Source organism: Mytilus galloprovincialis, chromosome 7 (assembly GCF_965363235.1).
Source record: "Mytilus galloprovincialis chromosome 7, xbMytGall1.hap1.1, whole genome shotgun sequence".
Taxonomy (NCBI): domain Eukaryota; kingdom Metazoa; phylum Mollusca; class Bivalvia; order Mytilida; family Mytilidae; genus Mytilus; species Mytilus galloprovincialis.
Window position 1 is genome coordinate 89,977,385 of NC_134844.1, and position 25,791 is coordinate 90,003,175.

A 25,791-nucleotide genomic window follows, 5' to 3' on the forward strand; every position below is an offset into this window, starting at 1 on the left:
CCTGAGCAACTGTAACCATTCCCGTTTGTATACTCATTGACAAAAGAAGAGTAGGAATCACTTACCGTTTATGAGCACCTGTGATCATTCCCATTTTATACCAATGGACAATAGTGGAGCAGGAACTACTTACCCCGTCCCGAGCATCTATGACCATTCCGATTGCATACGAATTGATAGCAGTGGACAAGGAACTGCTACCCCTTCTTAAGCACTTGTGACCACTCCCGTTTTATATCCATAAGACAATATTGTAGCAAGAACTACTTAACCTTTCTGAACACCTACGATCATTCCCATTTTATATTCACTGACAAAAGTGAAACAAGAACTACTTACCCCATCCATACCACCTGCGATCATTCCCGTTTTATTTTTATTGACAATAGTGGAACAAAAACTACTTACCCCTTCTGAACACCTGTGATCATTCCCGTTTTATATGCACTGACAATAGTGGAACAAGAACTATGTATCCTTTCTGAACACCTGTGATCATTCCCGTTTTATATGCACTGACAAAAGTGGAACAAGAACTACTTACCCCGTCCAGAGCACCTGTGATCATTCCCGTTTTATATGCACTGACAATAGAGGAGCAAGAACTACTTACCCCGTTCAGAGCACCTGTGATCATTCCCGTTTTATATGCACTGACAATAGAGGAGCAAGAACTACTTACCCCGTTCAGAGCACCTGTAACCATTCCCGTTTTTATACTCATTAACAAAAGAAGAGTAGGAATAACTTAACGTTCATGAACACCTGTGATCATTCCCATTTTATACCAATGGACAATAGTGGAGCAGGAACTACTTACCCCGTCCTGAGCATCTCATGATGACCATTCCGATTGCATACGCATTGATAATAGTGGACCAGGAACTACTACCCCGTCTTAAGCACTTGTGATCATTCCCCTTTTATATTCATTGAGAATAGTAGAAAAACAAGAACTACGTATCCTTTCTGAACACATGTGATCATTCCCGTTTTATATGCACTGACAAAAGTGGAACAGAACTACTTACCCCGTCCAGAGCACCTACGATCATTCCCGTTTGATATTCATTGAAAATAGTGAAGCAGGAACTATTTACCCCGTCCAGACCACCTGCGATCATTCCCGTTTTAGACTCATTGACAATCGTGGAACAAGAACTACTTACCCTTCCTAAACACCTGTGATCATTCCCGTTGGTATATTTATTGACAATAGTGAAGCAGGAAATACTTACCCTTCCTGAGCATCTGCGATCATTCCTGTTTTATACTCTTTGACAATAATGGAGCAAATACTACTTACCCTTACTAAGCACCCGTCATCATCTCTGCTCGGTCTCACTAATTAGCGACAACAAGAATTTTAGCGACAACAAGCGTCAACAAGCGACAAGAAGCGACAACAAGAATTATTTTAGCGACAACAAGCGACAAGAAACTATTTAGCGTTTAAACTATTTAAGAACATGCAAAAGAAAATAATTTTAGCGACAAGAAAGTTAAAATTGATAGAAAAAAATGAAACATTATTTACATAATATTTTATCATCTATTATGAATAACAGCCAGTATTACGTTTAATTATTGTATTATGAGATTACTTTTCCTTGTGTTTTAGAACATATTATTTATCTTATAATTTGTTTTTTAAACTCTTTTCGTGCAATATGTATTAAGCTCGCAAAATGAATTAATTGTGCATCATTGTCCTGAAAATATTGACACAAATTGTGAAATACAAAGAACTGAAACCAAACAGGAGGAAAAGAAAATTGAAATGTGAATGTTTTCATCTTTTTATTTATTTATTGCCTCATTAAACGATATTTATCATGTTTATGCATATTGATTGAAGATGAAAGGAAATTAATGACAATCTTGAGTTTTCAACAGGTGTTCACTATTTACAATGATTGTATATTCTGGCGCGTGTAATTGTATAGTCTGACGCGTGTACAAAGTTGAAGGTGTTAATTGGATGTTATTGTAGCAATAAAACAGGGGACACGCGACTCGTTAATCTCATTTGATGTTCCACTGTGTGTACTGTTATTACCTTAGGGTGAAGCCACATCTAATGTTGTTCCTATCAAGAACAATGAATTATACTGTTAGAAAGGAAATAATATTTCATGTTTTTGTTTCAATAAATCCTTCAAAGGAAAGTTGACCTTTTTTTTGTTTTTGTTTCAATTTTATAGCGTGTGCATTTCCTTTACTCTACCAAGCTGACTGAAGCCATTCAACTTTTATGTTTAGTATAAAGTAAATTGTCAACATTTCAGTATTATTCTCGCAAAAGTACGTGCTCTGTATATGGACCCGAAGGTAGAACCACGTCCTCGTCGTGGGGTCTGGAAACACGCTTAAATAATAAAGATGGCAAAGCGTGGCTGAGAGTTCTACAAATAAAGCAAGCATCGAATTGACATAACAAGAGTACACTTAGAGCATAGTATTAAGCAAATGAATCAAAATATTATATTCCATTATGCCCGCTCCATATATATCTCCATTCGTTTATTCATACTTTGACTTTGATGAAAACAGATACATACATTATCTTATACATATTCTTCATATTTAAAAATAAAAAAAAAGAAGCTCAATCTCTTTCTTTTTCACAAATGTTAAATTTCTTCTTCTACCAACATACTAATATAAACTTCACAATCTCTTTCTTTCTCACAAATGTTTCATTTCTTCGTCTACCTATATTAAATAAAACATTTTAATTAGACATATCTGCTCGTATATTTAAAAAAAAACATTAAATACAAATTTCTTTATATCTAATAAAAAAAAAATGTTTTCTTGTCGCTAAATAGTCTTCTTGTCGCTTGTTGTCGCTAAAATAATTTTTGTTGTCGCTTCTTGTCGCTTGTTGACGCTTGTTGTCGCTTCTTGACGCTTGTTGTCGCTAATTAGTGAGACCCTCTCTGCTTTATACTCATTGGCAATAATGGAACAAGAACTACTTTCCCATCCTGAGCACCTGTACTCATTACCGTTTTAAACTCATTGACAATAATGGAGCAAGAACTACTTTCCCATCCTGAGCACCTGTACTCATTACCGTTTTAAACTCATTGACAATGGTGGAGGAAGAACTACTTTCCCATCCTGAGCACCTGCGAGCATTCCCGTTATATACTCATTGACAATAATGGAGCAAGAATTACTTACCCCTCTTGAGCACCAGTACTTATTACCGTTTTAAACTCATTGACAGTGATGGAGGAAGAACTACTTTCCCTTCTTGATCACCTTTAATCATTCCTGCTTTACATTCACTAACAAAAGTGGAGCAGGAGCTACTCATCCCGTACTGAGCAACTGTGATAATTCCTTTTGCATACTTATTGACAATAGTAAAGCAGGAACTACTTATCCTTCCAAAGCATCTGTGATCATTCCCGTTTTATACTCATTGACAATAGTTGAGCAGGAACTACTTTCCCATCCTGAACATCAGAGATTATTCATGTTTTAAACTAATTGACACTAGTGAAGCAGGAACTACTTTCCCTTCCTGAGCACCTGTGATCATTTCCATTTTATACTCATTGACAATAGCGAAGCAGGAACTACTTATTCTTCCTGAGCACCTGCGACCATATCCATTTTTTTAGTGATGGTGTTGCCCTTTTCTTACCAATTTTGCTTAGTGTACGCAGGAACATATATATTATGTTAGATATACTGTTCCCAGGTGTACGTTGTTAAGACGGTTGCATTTTTTGGGGGTGTTTTTCTTTCTTTTTCGTTTTTGTATAATCTGGTTTTCTTCAAATTATAAATTTTGATTGCAACTTGTTATCGTCGCCCTATATCTATTGAGTTGTGTTATTTACCAAAATGTAAAATATATAAAAAAAACCATCAGTCATGTTTGAGTGGAACAAAATGCTTTTATTTACAAGACACACATTGTAACAATGACACAATCAACATCAATATAGAGCAAAATAAGTGTACAAACAAAACAGAAACAATTCAGCATAGTTTTATTTACACAGTAAAAATTGTAAAACGTACCTGATACTACTATAACAGATAGTATGTTATAGTTTAGTAGTCTCAGAACGTATGCAACAAGAGTGCACACGCTGAAATGTCTCGACTTTTTTTACTAATCATTGATATTATGTTGATAGTCCTAAATATAAAGCTATATTACAACTGTCACATAAACTTAACATTAACCAAGAAAACTAAACATTGACCAATGAACCATGAAAATGTCAGATGAACCATGCCAGGCAGACATGTACGGCTAACAATTTTTCCATACAACAACAATAGCTTACCTATTGCTTATAGTTTAAGAAAAACAGACCAAAACACAAAAACTTAACACAGAGCAATGAACCGTGAAAATGAGGTCAAGGTCAATTAAACATGCGCGACTGACATATAGATCATAAACATTTCCATACACCAAATATAGTTGACCTATTGTATATAGTATTAGAAAAAAAGACCAAAACACAAAACTTAAATTTGACCACTGAACCATGAAAATGAAGTCAAGGTCAGAAGACACCTGCCAGTTGGACATGTATACCTGACAGTCCTTCCAGACACCGAATATACTAGACCTATTGCATACAGTATAAGAAAAACAGACCAAAACACAAAAACTTAACTATCACCACTGAACCATGAAAATGAGGTCAAGGTCAGATGACACCTGCCAGTTGGTCATGTACACCTTACTGTCCTTCCATACACCGAATATACTAGACATATTGCTTATAGTATCTTAGATATGGACTTGACCACCAAAACTTAACCTTGTTCAATGATCAATGAAATGAGGTCGAGGTCAAGTGAAATCTGTCTGACCGGCATGAGGACCTTGCAAGATATGCACATACCAAATATAGTTATCCTGTTACTTATAATAAGAAAGAAGTTAACATTACAAAAAATCTGAACATTTTTTTCAAGTAGTCACTGAACCATGAAAATGAGGTCAAGGACATTGGACATGTGACTGACGGAAACTTCGTAAAATACAAAGCTTTTAATAAGTGAGCTAACGCCGACACCACCGTTGTAGCCGCCACCGGATCATTATCCCTATGTCGAGCTTTTTGCGACAAAAGTCGCAGGCTAGACAAAAATGACACGATTTATAACAGTAGCAAAATAAGTGTACAAAATAATACTGTGAAACACTATGTTATCATTAATGCGACACAATTTGTTAGATATATGCAATGATTGACTTGATCTACAACAGTAGTGGAAAATAAGTGACGACAGCTACATTGGAACACTATGTTATCAATAATATGATTCAAATTGGTAGATAGATGTGGGGACACAATCTACAACATTACTGCAGTTAATAACAAATAAGATATATACACCATTCCTGCTCATTATTTGTATGACACGTCATACTTCAAGATTATTTTTATCTTCAGACAACTGATGTTTATTGGTAATAAAAAGGGAATAAAGATATTAAAAGGCAATCAGTTTAAATATACTGTACACACATAAAGCTACAGAAGATGACTCATTTTGCCATTTGATTAGGGACTTTCCATTTTGAATTTTCCTCAGAGTTCAGATTTTTTTTATTTTACCTTTTTCTTAACTTTTGGGTGAGTCAAACTTGAGTTAGTGAACAGAAACCAATTTGGGGACGTACCTATGTACGAATGGAAGTAGAGGGATAAGGGTAAATCTTAATGCAACGGGGGGTTTATAAACAAATATGTTCATTATATGGCTCTGAAAACTGTCTCTTGATCATACAAAGAAGCTTATGTCCAACTTATGTAAATTTCAATGACGGTTTCAACTTTGAAAAAATCTTATACTAAATATAAATGTTAGCTGTAAATACAAACTAAGTTAAACCAGGTGCTCCGCAGGGCGCAGCTTTATACGACCGCAGAGGTCGAACCCTGAACAGTTGGGGCAAGTATGGACACAACATGCAAGCTTGATACAGCTCTGAATTTGGATTGTGATTAAATAGTTGACACAACATAGGTTTCTGACACAGGATGAATGGGGTATAAGAACTTAATCTTAAAAACTTAAAAATTTTAAATTGGACATTTACCTATTATGGTCCAATATCCAAAATCTAAATACATGGTTAGATTCAGCATATCAAAGAACCCCAAGAATTAAATTTTTGATGAAATCAAATAATGTTCAGTTTTGGACCCTTTAGACCTCAATGTGGACTAATTTGATAACCGGGCCCAAATAATAAAAATCTAAATACATGGTTAGATTCAGCATATTGAAAAACCCCATATAGTTATTTTTTGTTGAAATCAAACAAAGTTTAATTTTGGACCCCGATTTGGACCAACTTGAAAACTGGGCCCATAATCAAAAATCTAAGTACATGTTTAGATTCAGCATATCAAAGAACCCCAAGAATTCAATTTTTGTTAAAATCAAACTAAGTTTAATTTTGGACCCTTTGGACCTTAATGTAGACCAATTTGAAAACGGGAATAAAAATTAAGAATCTAAATACACGGTTAGATTTGGCATATCAAAGAACCCCAATAATTCAATTTTTGATGATATCAAAAAAGTTTAATTTTGGACCCTAATTCCTAAATCAATCCAAACCCTTCTTTTGTGGTCATAAACCTTGTGTTAAAATTTCAAAGATTTCTATTTACTTATACTAAAGTTATTGTGCGAAAACCAAGAAAAATGCTTATTTGGGCCCTTTTTGGCCCCTAATTCCTTAACTGTTGGGACCAAAACTCCCAAAATCAATCTCAACCTTCCCTTTGTGGTAATAAACCTTGTGTTTAAATTTCATAGATTTCTATTTACTTATACTAAAGTTAGAGTGCGAAAACCAAATGTCTTCGGACGACGACAACAAAGACGACGACAACAACGACGCCAACGTCATACCAATATACGACCAAAAAAAAAAATTATAGTTTTTGCGGTCGTATTAAAATTAAAGTTAGATTTTTTTTTCAAAATTTCACTCTTATTATTAACACTTTACAATGCTTGTGTCAAAATTTCACGTTTGACAAATTTATTGGTTATATAAATAACACATAGCTGAGAGGGTGATAGAGCAGATTGTTACCCCGAGAAAACATTGTCAACTGAGGCGAAGCCGAGGTTGACAATGTCTTTTCGAGGGGTAACAATCTGCTCTATCACCCTCTCAGCTATGTGTTATTTAATTTATTATACTGAATGTTCTGTTATTACTGTCGATTAAATTTAAAATTCAAAGTAATAAACTATGACATCTTGTACATAACCATCCGTAATTAATAAAGCGCACACTTGATCAAACGTCTCCGTGAAGGGTAATAGAGTATTTGCCATAGGATAGAGTCGTATTTAATAAAGCGCACACTTGATCAAGCGTCTCTGTGAAGGGTGATAGAGTATTTGTCATAGGATAGAGTCGTATTTAATAAAGCGCACACTTGATCAAACGTCTCCGTGAAGGGTAATAGAGTATTTGCCATAGGATAGAGTCGTATTTAATAAAGCGCACACTTGATCAAGCGTCTCTGTGAAGGGTGATAGAGTATTTGTCATAGGATAGAGTCGTGTTTAATAAAGCGCACACTTGATCAAGCGTCTCCATGAAAGGTAATAGAGTAAATTGACACCCTTGTATTAGCCAATCAAAATCTTGCATTTTGACATGAAGTATAATAAAATAACATAATACTGTTCATTAACTGTATGCTTTGAATAACTGATGTGGAACCCAATGAAAATTTAATAAACTTATTTTGACTGTGTTGTGTAATTCTGTATAAATCGAACAGTCTAATTAACCATGTTAAGTTATCTTGAATCTGTTGAATGTGGAGCCAACATAAAGAACAATGTCAATGCAATGGTGGTCCATATTTTTTTTTACTAAAACCAAGACAAGGGAATAATGAAAGTAATGCCAACTGAATGTTTTTGTACTGTTTCTGCTATTGAAAAGGATTTAGTTTTTGCAGAAATGTTTTAAATTTTCCTTGTTTCTCCTCTTCAACTTCCTCAAGTGGAATATATTCCTTTACTCCAACTGTTTTAATGATTTCCTCCAAACATCTAGCACCTCTTCCTACATTTACCAAGGCTTGAACCAAAACATCTATGGTGGGCTTCACTTTCTTATCTTCCCTCCATTGGAACAATATTTCCTTACATTCTGCCACTAAATTTAATCCATTTTTGTACTGGATTATATCTAATGATGTTACAGGTAATCCTAATTCTATCCCAAGTGGGAAGGATACTTCACCAATTACTTGTGCCAGCTTATCTAATATTTCATCTGTTGGAATTAAATCCAAGTACTCATCATTGAAATCTGTAAAATAGTCTTATTTTTATTAAGTTATTTACGAACAGTTAATACTATAAACACAAGTTCTTCCAACATATACATCACATAACGTTTCGAAATATAAATATAAATCAATAAACCAGTTTGTCATGTTCTAGCAAAAATACTAACATTATGAAAAACGGTGACAAAAAATAAAGGTTCAAATCAAGGCAATTTCACTTAAAAAGGAACACTGGTGTTTTGAAGTATTGAAACCATGCATCCTTTAACGATTCTAAAGTGAATTTTGTTCACACAATGCAACTGCACATCCATTGTTGATCCTATAAAAGGTTGACTTACTTAAAAAAATAAATTGTGAATGTGTCCATGAGACACAGATGATTCCGCCATTTTCATATAACGTCATAAAGGGACATAATCCAAGAACAATAAAAGTGACGCTTCCCAAATTCATACTTTATCTGAGTTTTGTGGTGAAAATCATTTTGTAAAAGATTCATAATATTTAGTTGAGGCAAACTACGTGAGAGAACGGAAACGAAAAATTCATTTTTTCCAATTGTAAAAGGGGCTTAACTCTAAAAAGGTAAAAGTGAGGCAACTGAAATTCAAACTTAATCTGTCATTTGTGGTAATAAGCCTTGTATTAAAGATTCATAACATTTGGTTGAGGCAAACTAAAGTTAGAGAAAGGAAACAACTTTCAGTAGGTACGGACATACTACCGGACGTTAAGACAGACAAGGGTAACACGTGCTTCTTAGTGTGTGTTTGTGCATAAATCGAAATTACGAATAACTAAATGAGTTTTTTTTATTGGTAATTTAGTCAAGATAAGTGTTCACTAGTTATATATCAAACTAATTTATACCTGAAGGAGGATGTGTCACTGGTAATAAGTTGAGTCAAGTGTTGTATTGGATCAAACTTACCAATATCTTAGAGGGTTTATCACTGATCATAAATCGAGGCAAGCGTTCACTGGTTATATATTTTGTCTCACAGATCATATTTACTGTTGACAGTATCAATTTGTGTTTAAGATAATAACAAAAGGCAAAACATGTGGGTAGAATTGCTTTTCAAGGGAAATAACTCATTAAGAAGAAGCTTATTACACCAAAGGAATAGTTAAACTTCTAAGTCAAAAATGAACTAACAGTACCATGACAAAAAATTAAAACCACCAAAAGTCAAACAACAGTGTACATAACACAACATAGAAAACTAAAGACTGGTCAACACAAACCCAACCAAAAACTAGGGGTGATCTCAGGTGCTCTTGAAATAATATCAGACCCTGTTCCACATCTAACATCCGTCGTGTTGCTCTGGAAATGTAATTGAACACAATTTTCCATGACTAAGGATGGACAATCCTGTTATTGGTTGAAACAATAAAGACATTGTAAAAATGAAGAAAAACACAAAGAACAAAGCTTAAAGGAGTTCATTGGCGATTTCTGGCTATAGTCTTTATTTTTGCTGATAGATGATGAAGTTTCTTCTATAGACTACAATACAAAATGTTGATAATCGAAGGAACAAACTCTGGTGAATATTCAATTGACACCTACAGACATGTTATCTTATTTGATATTCGCATTATGCTGCCCTTTCTTTTCCTCCATCTATTGTATTTGTTGCAACAATGCATTATGGCTACATCAACCAATAAAACAAACGTTATGAAATACAGCAATAAATCAACTGTTTCAGTAGTAAACCTATGTTTTGCTATCATCGAAAGTTTAATGAGATCTAATTGAAAAAACATACCACACTGTCTCTTTCTGGTTCTTTTAACCTACAAATTTATTTTAAAAATAAATATAGATTATATGTGTGCAGCGTTTCAAATTGATGATACTACAGTATCGCAGTGATCTTCTTTACAACAAGAGTGCACATGCTGAAATGTCTCGCCTTCTATACTAATCATTGATATTATGTTGATAGTCCTAAGTATAAACAGGGTTTCCGCTGGCGGTCGCCATTTTCGCAATTTGCGAAAAAATAATAATTGTGGCGATAAAAATTCGTCATTTGCGAAAGAATTTGGCGAAAGAAATACATATAACGATTTATTTTCCTCCATCTTGTTTATTTACTTTTTTCAAGTTTCTCGGACTTTACCCGATCAGACAATACTCGGAATTCACCTTGACCTCATTAAGATTTGGACAGAAAATCAGTAATCAGCTGATTGCATTTTATAGCTATCGACAACAAAGGACTAATTAATAAAGGTGTTCATTGTTTGACAAAATGATATGGTTAAATGGCTTCCGCTAAATGTCACATACAGAATTTATTTACCACTTTGCGACGCACGTGTTTTGAAGCAAACTTTTGACATCTCCTCTCCTTTTAAAGATAGTTTAGAAAAAGAAAGCTGTTTTTGTGACGAAAAATGTTCAAAAGCAAGACTACTTTAAAGTCGTTTGAGTGACACACGTGTTTCAAGCATAGTTGTACGTCTCAACTTTTTCATTTACGATGATCAAGAAAAGAAAACTCTCGTTATGAAGAAATATACCCAAAAGGTTGGGAACAACCTCTCGAAGGAGAGTAACCCTTCAATGTAATGACTACACATGAAATGAGGGATCAATTTCATGTCATAAAAGCTTTTGTTTTGTTGTAAAAACCACTTCTTAGTACAAAAGGGCACATCAGTATTTTTCTTTTAAAGAAACTTCCCTACGAACTATACTGGTGTTAATGATCAAAACATATCCATTAATTTTGTTATATTCCAGGACTTATATCTTCTTTATTATTAAAAGTATAGTGGCACCCTCATTTAGAAAAGATGTTTAAAATACAATGGATATTTTTCCATTTTAAGTTAAAATAAAATCTGTTGTTTTAATGTAAACGTTGAGTGTTTATTCATTAAAATGTAGACTCTAAAATAAGTTTGAGAGAATAATCATAGACACAATGGGGCAAAATCATCCAGGGGCGTAGCTAGAAAGAAACGATGTGGAAGCAACTACCGCCGAGCGTAGCGAGACAAAAAAAATTTGGGACCCTAATATGCAGAAATATTTTTTTTTCGGTATTCGGTCATAGGACGGTTAAAAGAGGAGCTATATGTAGATAAAAATTTATGAATGTAAAACTATTAATAAATCTTCTGAATATAGTAATACATAAACAACAAATATTTGTGATACAGAATTTACTCAAAATTGTTCAAAATCTGCTCTTCGGGTCTGGGCAGAAACAAACTTCTCTATTACTTTGTCAACATTCACACTGAAATGCCGATGAACATGCGAGAATCATGGTAATGCTATGTAACTTTCGTTGTTCATTGTTGATCGTACATTTGTACATTTGATCTCAGGGCCATCCTGGCATGGTAGCACTCGCGAGATGTTATAAACCAGCGTACGTGTTCGGCATCGAGCGAACTCCCAACTGAATTCGTCAAAATTACATGCTAGGTCAGTTTCGTATGTTTCAGACAGTATTGAGATTTGTTCGTTTGTGATATTTCCTACAACACGATGAAGCCGTGAGATACAGCACAAAGAAGCGATTTTCTGATAACTTGACGCGAGATACAAGTAACCTTCCGATTTTGTCATAATCTCCAAAAAACAATTTATTTTGAATCCAAAAGTCGTTATCTAATGATATTTCATCAATTAAAAAAAGTGACAACATAGGTGTTTCCTTTAACATTCAATTTATAAATTTTTGTTTTGCCATTTCTTTTTTTGCATGCTGAATCAATGTGCACGCAACTTCGGAGCTACGATCTTTTTCTGAATGAACAGCTTCATCAACACTTGTAACTAGTTTTTCAAACTAATATCCGGGATAGACGGAAAAGACACCAACAGTCTCCGAATCCGATTGACCAACTCATCTCTCTCTCTTCTGCATTTTTTTTTTGTGAAAACGACGTGGCTGCACGTGCTGTCGTGCCTCCGGGTAGATACGCCCCTGTCATCTTATTTAAGGGAGGGGGTAGAAAAAAAAGGAAATTTTAAACGAAAAATATATTTATGTTACTTGGCGAAAAAAATAATAAAGTGGCGAAAAATATATTGTTTTGGCGAAAGAGGTCGCGAAAAAAATTATTGACCCAGGGGAAACCCTGAGTATAAAGCTAAGCTTTATAACAACTGTACCATAAACTTAACATTAACCAAGATAACTAAACAAAGACCAATGAACCTTGAAAATGAGGTCAAGGTCAGATGAACCATGCCAGGCAGACATGTACAGCTAACAATGCTTCTATACAACATATATAGTTGACCTATTACTTATCGTTTAAGAAAAATAGACCAAAACACAAAAACTTAACACTGTGCAATGAACCGTGAAAATGAGGTCACGGTCAAATAAAACCTGCGCGACTGACATAAAGATCATAAAATATTTCCATACACCAAATATAGTTGACCTATGGCATATAGTATTAGATAAAAAGACCAAAACTCAAAAACTTAACTTTGACCACTAAACCATGAAAATGAGGTCAAGGTCACATGCATCTGCCCGCTAGACATGTACACCTTACAATCATTCCATACAACAAATATAGTAGACCTATTGCATATAGTATGAGAATAACAGACCAAAACACAAAAATCTAACTATAACCACTGAACCATGAAAATGAGGTCAAGGTCAGATGACACCTGCCAGTTGGACATGTACACTTAACAGTCCTTCCATACACCGAATATATTAGCCCTATTGCTTATAGTATCTGAGATATGGACTTGACCACCAAAACTTAACCTTGTTCACTGATCCATGAAATGAGGTCGAGGTCAAGTGAAAACTGTCTGACAGACATGAGGACCTTGCAAGGTACGCACATATCAAATATAGTTATCCTATTACTTATAATAAGAGAGAATTCAACATTACAAAAAATTTGATTTTTTTTTTCAAGTGGTCACTGAACCATGAAAATGAGGTCAAGGACATTGGACATGTGACTGACGGAAACTTCGTAACATGAGGCATCTATATACAAAGTATGAAGCATCCAGTTCTTCCACCTTCTAAAATATAAAGCTTTTAAGAAGTTAGCTAACACCGCCGCCGTAGCCGCCACCGTAGCCGCCGCCGCCGGATCACTATCCCTATGTCGAGCTTTCTGCAACAAAAGTTGCAGGCTCGACAAAAACTAAGAATGATTTCAGGTGCTACGGAAGGGAAAGCAGATCCTCTTAAGGAGGTTCCTGCCGTGTTGCTCATGTTATTACAAAAACGGTAAATAGTCTAATTCATTAGGTCAGATTCGAGAAAAGGGAAGGGGATTGTAGTTACGACATAAAAGAACATATCCGATATCATCTGTATAAAGAATATTAGATAACGTTCAACCAAATCGTAATGGCGTCCGTTATATTTACGAAGGTATGATTTCAACTTCACCATTTGAATCTCTTGGTTTACAAATGAAAATGTAACAATTGGGAAGCTGAAATCAACTCATGGTTGTTTTAATTAAAAAGTTGTAAGGGTTTCGCAGAACCCAGTGTCTCGCCTACTTTTGCTGTAAATTGCAGGATCAACAAAAATGAGGGAAAAAATCAATAAAAATATTCCGCTTGATAACATGTTTGGATTGTAGGAAGCTTCTGTCCAAGTTTAGTGAAAAAATCCTGGATAGTTTGTGAATCTAATAAATGTTTTAAAAACTTTAACTGCAGACTGGATGTAATGTTAACTGGAAGAAAAACTAAGTCCATTTATAAGTAAAATACAGATACACAGGTATAAAATATTAACAAAATTTCCTTCTAGATACTAGCTTTTGATCATCAACAAGCTTCTGTCTTAGTTTGGTACAAATAAAAAATAGTATAAGAAAGTTATCAAAATTTTTAAAAATTTAACCACAGAGTGAATGTGTTGTTTCCTGGCAGAAAAAAGTCCATGATGTAATGTTTTCCCGCAGAAAAAACTAAGTGCATTTATAAATAAAATACAGAAAAAATGGAATGTTATTTTCACCAAATTTACTTCTGGATACTATCTTATGATCATAAACAAGCTTCTGTCCAAGTTTGGTAGAAATCCAGTATGGTTTAAGAAAGTTATTAAAATTTCAAAAACTTTAACCACAGAGTGAATATTTGTGGACGCCGCCGCCGCCAACGACGACGACGGAATGTAGGATCGCTTAGTCTCGCTTTTTCGACTAAAGTCGAAGGCTCGACAAAAAGCAGTCCAAATGGCTTCATTTAAAATTAATATTGATCTCTTATCTATGATAATAAAACATTAATATTGATGAATATGTGTTTTTTTTTAAACATTATCATAATTCACTGTTGTTATACTGATCATCATAATTGTAGTTATGCTGATCCCAACATGGTGGAATACAAAACAGGTAAAATGCATAGTTGGCAGTTCATGCAAGTGGACCATGTACAAAAAAAACGAGATTCATAACAAAAAAGATACCGTGACCTAAAGCATTTCTTTACTTGAAAATGAACGTGATTTAAACATTATAGTTTCCATTAATAATGTTGAACATGGAAAATGGTTGCCTCTCCTTGTCTTCATGATGAACATTTACCGTACATTATGACTTGTAAAATATAAAGACTAATATTTGTATATATGATCATGAAAAATTGCAAACTTCCTTATGTTGAAAAAATATTTCGATCACGAATGTTGTTTACGCGTTTGTTGTTATCTTTACACATTTTTTTTTGATTATATATTCCATTAGCAGAAAGTTCTGATAAAACCAGTTACTATGATCATAGACATATTATATACAGTTACGATAATCCTTCAAGTTATTTGTCTACAAGTTAGTTACGACTATATTCTTACGATGATCTTCCGTACTTTTTCAATGGCTATTAATTCGGTAACAAGGTCAAATATGATATTATAAACATACACATACAACAGTACCGTAGATATCAACCTAGAGGATCAGTAATTCTTTTAAAGGACGCGTGTACAGGGAGAAAAAGACGATTTAACCTATTTCTGTAATAACAAAACTGTAAAAAGATATGTCAATAGTAGGGGAGGTACTGCTGACCATTCCAGAGCAACCGAGTTCAACCCTTATTTGTTTTCGTTCGTGTTGCTCTACATAAAGTTATTTGGACTGTTGTTTGTCATCATTTTGTGTATTTGACTATAGTTAAACTATATGCCTTTAATTCAAAATTGTAATATATCTCAAAATATGAAATGGTCACATAGAGCAAGATCGCCTTCCTTGCTTAAAATTTTTTTTCAAATTGCCACTAAGGTTGAACATATAGTTCAAAATATATAACAACATTTTGTCAAGTTTTTCTTGACATAACATTATGATCATGGACATGAAAGCTTGAAATCTGGGAAAATTTGCTCATATTTTAGAGCATAAAACCAATAGGACATAACAATAACAGCCATTTGTTAAGCCAGATGTTCGAATGTGTTTATAGTTTTTTTCTTCTTTAAATATTTCTACAATTTATGAATACATCATTTTCTTAAACAGCATGTTGATTCCATTTTAATTAAACAGATAGACATACTATAAAAAGATCATGTTGATTTATAAAATCTCGTTGACGATAGTAAGCCTTAAAGGTTTGTACATCAAACACGTGTTTCGGTAACATAAGACTCGTCCCTGCTTGAACCAAGACAGTTGGACAGCCAAATCTAACACACAGTGGAAGAGTATTTTAAACTTAAAAGTTAGAAAATTTGTGCCAAATAAGAATAATGCCACCCATGCTGTTAGGAGGGGGAAGGTATGGGTGTGCTTTTAGGGGGAGGGTGGTGGCAAGAAATGTAAAATTTTATTCGATATTTCAAAATCTATCAACACAAAATTTACAGAAAATGAAAGAATCATTGATATTTAATGTCAACAAAGACAAGCTGACGAGGTTTGTAACAACCATGCTCAGTTTCGACATGCAGATTTATACAGAGAATACGTGATTCTTTACATTTACATTTAAGTATTCATTTAATAACCTAAAATTGAAATAAAAAAATAAAAATATAGCTTACTTGGCAGAGCATATGGGTAGTTAATTCCATCTTTGTTAAAGCATTCCACATATTCTTGAAAGTTCCTGAACATTTTTCTCTCCAGTTGACCAGTATCCTATACTTGACAATCTGAACACATCTAGGATTATTACTTTTAAGATCATCCCATTCTTGTAAAGCCATTCCAAGATGTATGGCCAATTCTCGTATTGTGGTTTCGTCAAATCTCGATGAAAATCTCTGTAGTTCAATATCACTTGGAATCTGAATCAATGCATCTTCTTGTAAACCTGTTTAAAACAACACATACCACTAATACTGTGAATATAACCGATATCGGACGGACAATTCCGATCTACCTTTTGAGGACTTAGATTTACTATATAAGCAAGGCAGGACAACCACAAAATATATTGTTTACATATTTAAGGCCGTTACTTTTCTCGTTTGAATTGTTTGACATTGTCATTTCGGGGCCCTTTTTAGCTGACTATGCGTAATGGGTTTTGTTCGTTGTTAAAGGCCGTACGGTGACCTATTGTTGCTAATTTCTGTGTCATTTTGGTCTCTTGTTGAGAGGTGTCTCATTGGCAATCACACCACATCTTCTATATGTTCTATTTTAATCTCCAATTGACAATGCTGACACCAGTCTGAAACATATATACCATGTATACATTGACTGGGTTGCTAAGTGAAGTTTGGTAGTGAATATTCCCACACCTTTGCTAAATTCATTAATGATGTCAACATGATGTTCGACAAGAACATATTATTCATTTTGACCAACCTTGAGACAGATTAAATTAATTTCCTTTTATACTAATCAGAACTATAATGGTTTGACCATCCACTCAAGTAAAATCCATACAGCTACCAATATCATGACCGTCATAATTATGATAAAGAACATTATTATTGATGTTTGACCAACGTTGAGACAGATTAAATAATTTCCTTAGTCTATCAATCACACCTATATTGGTTTGACCATCTAATCAAAATAAAGCGTACAGCTACCAATAGCATGATTATCAGAATTATGATAAAGAACATTTGTTTCTATTGCTTTAATATAGGTTGCACTTTGTAAATACAGCTGTTTCTCAAACCACGCCTCTTTTGGGGAGATTTAGAATATTCATAGAAAATTAATTTTGTTTACATACTGGTTCCCAGTTATGCTCTCTGTGTTCAATCTCATAGAGGCATAATTTGGGAATGTTACCAGTAAATATACATGTGCATATTATATATTGTTTACATTGAAATCTGTGGTAACCCTTCATTCGAGGTAGGGGTAGTTAGGAAAATTAGTGTTAGTTTAAACTCTGAAAAGTTCAGGGCATACAAACGTTGAAAATATGCCGCACAACCCTATATTTTGACCTTTGAAAAAAATAGTACTGCATATGAACTTTCAATTCTAGAATAACATTTTTTTCAAAACTTCATAGTAAAAGTGGTACAGTTTTAGCCGTAAAAGGAGTTCCTATGGGAAATTGCATTGTCAATATTTACAGAACTGCAACCTTAAAAATTAATCGTCAAGCCATTGTCGCTGTTCCAATGAGATTAATTAATGTGCGAAATATCTTCCGCAATTTTTGCGAATCAATCAACAGCATGCTTAACATTCCCTGAATTTGCTTTAATTCAAATTAAGAGATTCTACAACTAAAGTTGAATTGAAAACCTTGATTTTAGTAATATTCAACAAGCAAAGCAATCTCGCAAATTCTGATTAGCGTTTGGTACAAAGGAAACATAATCCTGAAATAACTCCGAGAGCATCAGAACCACCCACATGAGCACTGGAATCTTTTAGGCAAAATTGTTCATAATTCCTACATTTGTCTTCTGGACAATGGCAGTATGGCAATACTATGCAGAACCAGATCGATTGCGGTATAATTGAAATCACAATGCCATTGGAGCATGTGGAGCAAAACAGAGAATTTGTACTAAGGATATGCGGAATTCTAACATGACGTCCTTTAAACACTTTGAGTACACACCCGTGGTAAAATATAACAAGAATGTGTCCATAGTACACGGATACCCCTCTCGCATAATCATTTTCTATGTTCAGTGGACCGTGAAATTGGGGTCAAAAGTCTAATTTGGCAATTAAATTAGAAAGATCATATCATAGGGAACATGTGTACTAAGTTTGAAGTTGATTGGACTTCAACTTCATCAAAAACTACCTTGACCAAAAACTTTAACCTGAAACTTGCACTATCATTTTCTATGTTCAGTGGACCGTGAAATTGGGGTCAAAAGTCTAATTTGGCAATTAAATTAGAAAAATCATATCATAGGGAACATGTTTACTAAGTTTGAAGTTGATTGGACTTCAACTTAATCAAAAACTACCTCGACCAAAAACTTTAACCTGACATGGGACAGACGGACGAACAGACAGACGGACGAACAGACAGACGGACGGACGAACGGACGCACAGACCAGAAAACATAATGCCCCTACTACTATCGTAGACGGGGCATAAAAATTATGTTTGGGCTGTTCCGATCGTACTCTCGCGTCATATGGTTTTTTTATGAATTAGCTACCCGACGTCATAAAACGATAACGTCAGAATATAAGCATTTTACGGGAAAATACACGCTTTGTAAAACTGAAAATCATCACAACAAGGAAACGCAAACAAACGATGCTAAAATGTGTTATATAAGCCATGTTTTGTATACACATAAGACATATAAATACACTTATGTAAGTTCCTCCAAACCCATCTAAATATGTTATTGTAAATAGTTTTAGCTGCCACTTATTCAGTTTGCTCCGTTCTTTTACGTCAATTTTATAGTGCATTTATTTATCAGAACGGCAAATAATGCCTTTACCTAGAGCCCTTCGATCCAAAACAATTGTCGTATCTGTCCTATTAGAATCGAAATAATTCATGGGGGCTTAAATACATCTTGATGTTACCACGGGTTGTCCCTTTATGACAAATATTTTACCCTGACCGATAGCGGGGGTAAAATATCGGCATAAAGGGACAACCCCTGGCAAAATCAAGATATATTCAAGCCCCCATGAATTATTTCTTAATTGATCTGAATCAATTTCCAAAGGTAAGCAGATTGTTGCATGTTTAATGTATTATCTTGCCAAAACCGGATATGAGATCATTCAAACGTGCAGCATATGATGTTTGAGCGAAAATAAACAAACCAAGCAATACAAAAATGGATAAGAAATGTTCAAAAAAGTATACCGAAGAAATCGATTATAAGATATCAAAGGTTGGGAGAGGACAAAGAACAAAGATAGTATAATAACAATAGGGCAGTGGATGAAAAGAAGTTGATGCTGTTTTTGATAAAATAAGAAGTAAATATAGGATTCCTGATTTGATATCAATTTGATTGAAACTGCAAACAACCCGACACAAGCAGCTAATGAACATGTTTTGCTCTGCAGGAATTCGAAGAAAAATGATATCTGATTTTGATTCACAGCTCGTTGCTGAGGGTCTGGATCTACAACAAGTAGTTCATCAATGTGATTAGGAGCGAAAACGTCTTTGGGTTGCAGCAAGGTGTAAACTAGTGTAATGAACAGATCAGTAATATCTAATTAAGGTTATTTACCTGGACAGTCCTCTTCACATTGTTCTTTTTCCTGAAACATATAAAAAAGGCCGGCTATGTTAAATTAAAGTTTATTTAGTCCAGTCGAGTAGAATTGACATGTTCCTTGTTAAAAAAGACTTCGTGTTAAACGTAAGTCATGTGATATTAGGCCTATTCTTATCAAAAGTACTGACCACCAAGCAGTATCAATACAATTACAATCTGTATCATCTGAAACAAGAGGCCAGGGATACTGGAAAATTAACAACGGTATTCTCGACGAGCAAGAATACGAAGACAAAATAAATAAAATTATACAAAAACAAAGTAATGAGATAGGCAAAAATGAAATAGATCCTAGACTTCTGTGGGACTCCCTCAAGTTGGAAATAAAGGAATACAGTATTCAGTATAGTAAAAGTAAAGCTAAACTAAGAAGAAATATTACATGTAATTTAGAACTACAATTAAAAATATTATATGAAAAATCTAATAATGAAGATAATGATTTTATTAAAGAAAAAATATCCACTTTAGAGAAAGAGCTAGAAAATTAATATGAATACAAAGCAAAAGGAGCTCAAATAAGATCAAGACAAGAGTGGGTAGAAAAGGGAGAAAAAAATAATGCATATTTCCTAGGTCTTGAAAAATCTAAACAAACGAAAAAGACAATACTTAAGCTAAAAAACAATAAGGGTGTAATAGTTACAGATCAAGATGAAATATTAAAGCTTGAAAGAGATTTTTATGCTAATCTATACGACACTAAACAAAAACCGGACATAGATTTTAAAAAATACATTTCTGAAACAAAACGTAATTATAAACTGTCAGAAGAAGAAAGTAAGTCTTGTGATGGAAATGTAACTCTAGAAGAATTAACCATTGCAGTTAATAATCTAAAGATAAACAAAAGTCCTGGAATGGACGGAATAAGTATAAACTTTTTATCTTTTTATGGGAACTTCTCGGACCGATGCTTGTAAAAAATTTTAATTTTAGCTTTGAAAATTAACATCTGCCATTTACGCAAAGACAAAGTTTACTGAATCTAATTTATAAAAAAAATGATCCTTTAGAACTTGCAAATTATAGACCAATATCATTATTAAATAGTGATTACAAGATACTTTCATACACTCTAGCTTTAAGAATAAAAAAAATCTTAAATTTAATCATTAATGCCGATCAAACCGGTTACATAAAGAACCGATTTATAGGTTTTAATTTACGCCAAATACAAGTTGTTATAGATTACGCAGATAAGTTTAATATAGAAGGAGCAATTTTATTCATAGATTTTTCGAAAGCTTTCGACACATTAGAATGGAATTTTATGTATCATACTTTAGAATATTTTGGTTTTAATAAACCCTTCATAAACTGGATAAAAACCTTGTATTCAAATATAGATAGTTCTATATTTAATAACGGTTGGATATCTGCCCCTGTTAGACCCCTAAGAGGTATCCGGCAGGGATGCCCGTGCTCTTCTATACTTTTCGTAATGTCAGTAGAAATAATGGCTAACCAACTAAGGCAAAACAAAAATATAAGAGGCATAGAATTAAAAATAGATAGTAAAACACATTGCTTAAAAATCATGCAAGTGGCTGACGATACAACTCTATTCCTAAAATCTAAAGAAGAAATCCGAACAGCATTAAATATAATCGAAATTTTTGGAACTTTTTCTGGATTACAATTAAACAAAAATAAAACGGAAGGAATTTGGATTGGTAAACTAAAGCATTGTAGAGATAAAGCAGATGAAATTAAATTCACAGACAAACCTGTAAAAGTGCTAGGTATATATTTCGGCATTAATAAAAAATTTGTAAGGGTTCCGCGGAACCCAGTGTCTCGCCTACTTTTGCTGTAAATTGCAGGCTCAACAAAAATGAGGAAAAAAAATCAATAAAAATATTCCTCTTGATACTATCTAATGATTGTAAGAAGCTTCTGTCCAAGTTTGGTAAAAATCTAGGAAAGTTAATGAATCTAATAAATGTTTTGAAAACTTTAACTGCAGACTGTATGTAATGTTAACTGGAAGAAAATCTAAGTTCATTTAAAAGTAAAATACAGAAAAATGGAGTTATCTTTTTACAAATTTACTTCTGGATACTATCTTATGATCATAAACAAGCTTCTGTCCAAGTTTGGTACAAACCCAGGATAGTTTAAGAAAGTTATTAAAATTCTAAAAACTTTAACCACAGAGTGAATGTTATGTTTCCCCGCAGAAAAAACTAAGTCCATTTATAAGTAAAATACGGAAAAAATGGAATATTATTTTTACAAAATTTACTTCTGGATACTATCTTATGATCATAAACAAGCTTCTGTCCAAGTTTGGTAGAAATCCAGTATAGTTTAAAAAAGTTATTAAAATTTCAAAAACTTTAACCACAGAGTGAATATTTGTGGACGCCGCCGCCGCCGACGGAATGTAGGATCGCTTAGTCTCGCTTTTTCGACTAAAGTCGAAGGCTCGACAAAAAGAGTTTGAAAAATTAAATTGGGATACTAGATTTGAAAAGAGTCGAAACGTGATAACATCGTGGAAAAAAAGAAACTAAACCATTTTAGTCAAAATTCTAATAGTTAAAACTCTCATTATACCACAATTTACTTTCTTAGCAAATGTAACAGCTTTAAGTAACTCAAAAATAGTTGATATAGAAAAAGAAATTTTTGGTTTCATATGGAATAATAAGAAAGATAAAGTTAAAAGACATACTTTGGTAGCAGATTATAACCAGGGAGGGATTAAAATGACCGACATAAAAAGCTATTTCTCCTCTCTTCAAATAAGATGGGTCTCTAGATTGCTACAGGCAAAACAAGAAAATTGGACATTGATACCAAAATAATTTTTAAATAAATTAGGTTCTAATTTCCTCATTTTTAGAATGAATTTAAACAACCAAACTTTAAAAAAACTAGATTACATAACTAAGGACATTCCAGAATTTTACTTAGAAATAATAAAAAGTTGGATTCTATTTCATGAAACGAACAACACAGAATTGAAAAACTTTGTCGAAATAAGAAAGCAAGTTATCTGGGGTAATAAATTTATAAAATTTCAAAACAAGCCGCTTATTATGCATAACTGGATACACAGTGATTTTATTTACATTAACGATATAATTGACGATAATGGAAAAATTGCCCAAGATAAAATATTTAGAAAACTGCGAAACACTAAAAATTGGATAGCAGAAATTTCAAAAGTAAAAAACTCAATTCCAACCTCATGGCTCAAAATTTTAGCTACGGAAGAATCCATCAAATCAAAAGTAAATCTTAGCAGATTATTTATCAATATAAACAAAGAAAACATTAAAATTGAAAATTTAAGCAACAAAAACGTGTATCAATTGCTCGTTCAAAAGAAAATTTCTCCAAACATTCGCATAAATAAATGGAAAAATGAATTAGAAATAAATTATGACTTTACCAAACATATGTTTAAGTTTATACACCAACATTTAAAACTTAATAAACTTAAAATGTTTAGATGGAAACTAATAAGTTGCATTTTACCGAATAGAGAAATCTCTACAAATGGAAAATCGTAACTAGTCCGTTTTGTCAACTTTGTCAACTTAAAGACACGTATCAACACTTTTTTATCGAATGTAAATTTCTAAAAGAATTTTGGGAAATCAATAATAAAATCTTATCTCAAATGAATTTTAATAAAAACATTAACTTAAAAGACATTATAATAGGCTACAAAATAACAGATAATGAGTATATCGGATTCAATATAATTCTGACACTTATAGGATTTGCTATCTACAAATCATACTATGTATCCGATCAAAGAAATAAATCTACTAATGTATTCAATCTGTTTAAATTTGAACTGGACGAATACTTAAGATCCTACAATCTACAAGAATATACTACAGTCCAAGTGCTTCAAACTTTAATTTCTCCAAAATAAAACACTCTTAAAGAAGATATTTCTAGAGCACTTTAACTAAATAAATAAAAATAAAGAAAAGACTCACCTAAAATGTTTAAAATCCAAATAAAAAAGAAGTAAAGTAGCCAAATTCAACATACATCCATTAAAAAGCATGCTCTCTCTCACCTTTAAACAAGGTAAACCATCCGAACAAGAAAATCGATGTCACACACTCTTAAATCATGTAATTTTTAAACGAGATAATTGACACCAAACAATCAATTTCGGATAAGAGTATTATATAGGCGTTATTTAATTTGATTACATGTATAGAAGGAAAATATATCATTTATTTCAGATCAGGGTATTGAATTGTATTACATTATTATTGAACATTGTATTTAATTGTAATATTCTAATATAAAATTTAAGAAAAAAATACTTATCTATATAAAACCCTGTTCTTATAGATACTAACTATTTCAGGGTACCTTACAGTTAAAGCTGTAGCGGTAAGGTCATTGTTAACAGCTTTAGTGCAATAAATTTATATTCAAGTGTTAAAAAAAAAAAAAAAAAAAAAATAAAAGTTTATAAAAAATGAGTTGACATCACATTGTTTATTTCCATGAAGGTTTATGACCCCTTCTGTAGCCATTTTTGTACGAACTTTTCAAACTTCAATTGTATCAAAACTACAGATATAATGAATAATAAAGATATGCCATTTTGTACATATTCCAAGGGGAAACTTGATGCAAAGCGTTATTTTTTACTGTTTCATTGTATTTAAATGAAAAAGAGGACTTTGTGGCAAATAAATTAAGATTTTTATAGAAAGTCCACAGCCTTTAACACAGAGATTTTTGTTGTAAATAAAAATTTGAAACACAAATTACTCCCTTGATTTTCTATGATGTGCTAGTGTTTATTTTTTACAAAAAGATCTAAGCAACCTGTAAATTCCAAAACACCTCGTGCTGAGTCCCTAAAGTTGAGCACACCCTAAAAGGCGTACTTGATTTTGTCCATATTTATATTTGTTTCAACCAATAACTACATTTATAAACTTGTTTTAAGAAAATCAATGCTAGCACTGTATGCAATAATCCTATATCTATCAGTCATCAAATTGCCAAATATGAGAGTACAAGGATAAAGGCTGTGGATTTTCTATAAAAATCTTGATTCATTTGCCACAAAGTCCTCTTTTTCTATTAAATGTAATGAAACAGTAAAAAATTATGCTTTGCATCAAGTTTCCCCTTGGAATATGTACAAAATGGCCTATCTCTATTATTCATTATATCTGTAGTTTTGATACAATTGAAGTTTGAAAAGTTCGTACAAAAATGGCTACAGAAGGGCTCATAAACCTTAAAAGCTTTAACATGCTATTGACTATTGTAGATTTCTTACAAATTACAAAGAACCGGTCAACCTTAACACAAAAACACAGAAAAACGAAGCCAAAAGGGTATATGTATAGATACAGGGTTTCCGCTGGAAATAATAATAAATGTGGCGATTAAAATTCGTCATTTGCGAAAGAATTTGTCGAAAGAAATATATATAACTATTTGATGTCATCCATCTTAACTTGTTTATTTACTTTTTTTACGGATTTCTCGGACTTTATCTGATCAGACAATACTCGGAATTCATCTTGAACTCGTTAAGATTTTGACAGGAAATCAATAATCAGCTGATTGCATTTTATAGGTATCGACAACAAAGAACTAAGTAATAAAGGTGTTGATTTTATTGTTTGACAAAATAATATGGTGAAATGGTGTCCGTCACATGTCACATAAAGGATTTATTAACCCCTTGGCGACGCACGTGTTCGAAGCAAACTTTTGACGTCTCCTCTCCTTCTTGTGATGATAGTCCAGAAAATAAAACTGTTGTTATGACGAAAAATGTT

At 33.1% G+C, this 25,791-nt stretch overlaps 2 protein-coding genes across 2 annotated transcripts in view; both read right to left on the reverse strand.

Annotated features, from left to right (window-relative positions):
- The window catches only part of LOC143083960 (uncharacterized), a 292,090-nt gene that overhangs the window by 237,552 nt on the left and 28,747 nt on the right, over nt 1-25,791 (reverse strand). The gene's annotated exons all lie outside the window — the stretch shown is intronic.
- The window catches only part of LOC143083961 (uncharacterized), a 38,556-nt gene continuing 19,823 nt past the window's right edge, over nt 7,059-25,791 (reverse strand). The window contains exons 8-11 of the mRNA XM_076260378.1: nt 19,958-19,988; nt 16,352-16,623; nt 10,103-10,130; nt 7,059-8,341 (exon numbers count right to left, since the gene is read on the reverse strand). Of these exons, the coding sequence (XP_076116493.1) occupies nt 7,959-8,341; nt 10,103-10,130; nt 16,352-16,623; nt 19,958-19,988 (714 nt within the window). The 3' untranslated portion in view covers nt 7,059-7,958. The remainder of the gene's footprint in view (nt 8,342-10,102; nt 10,131-16,351; nt 16,624-19,957; nt 19,989-25,791) is intronic.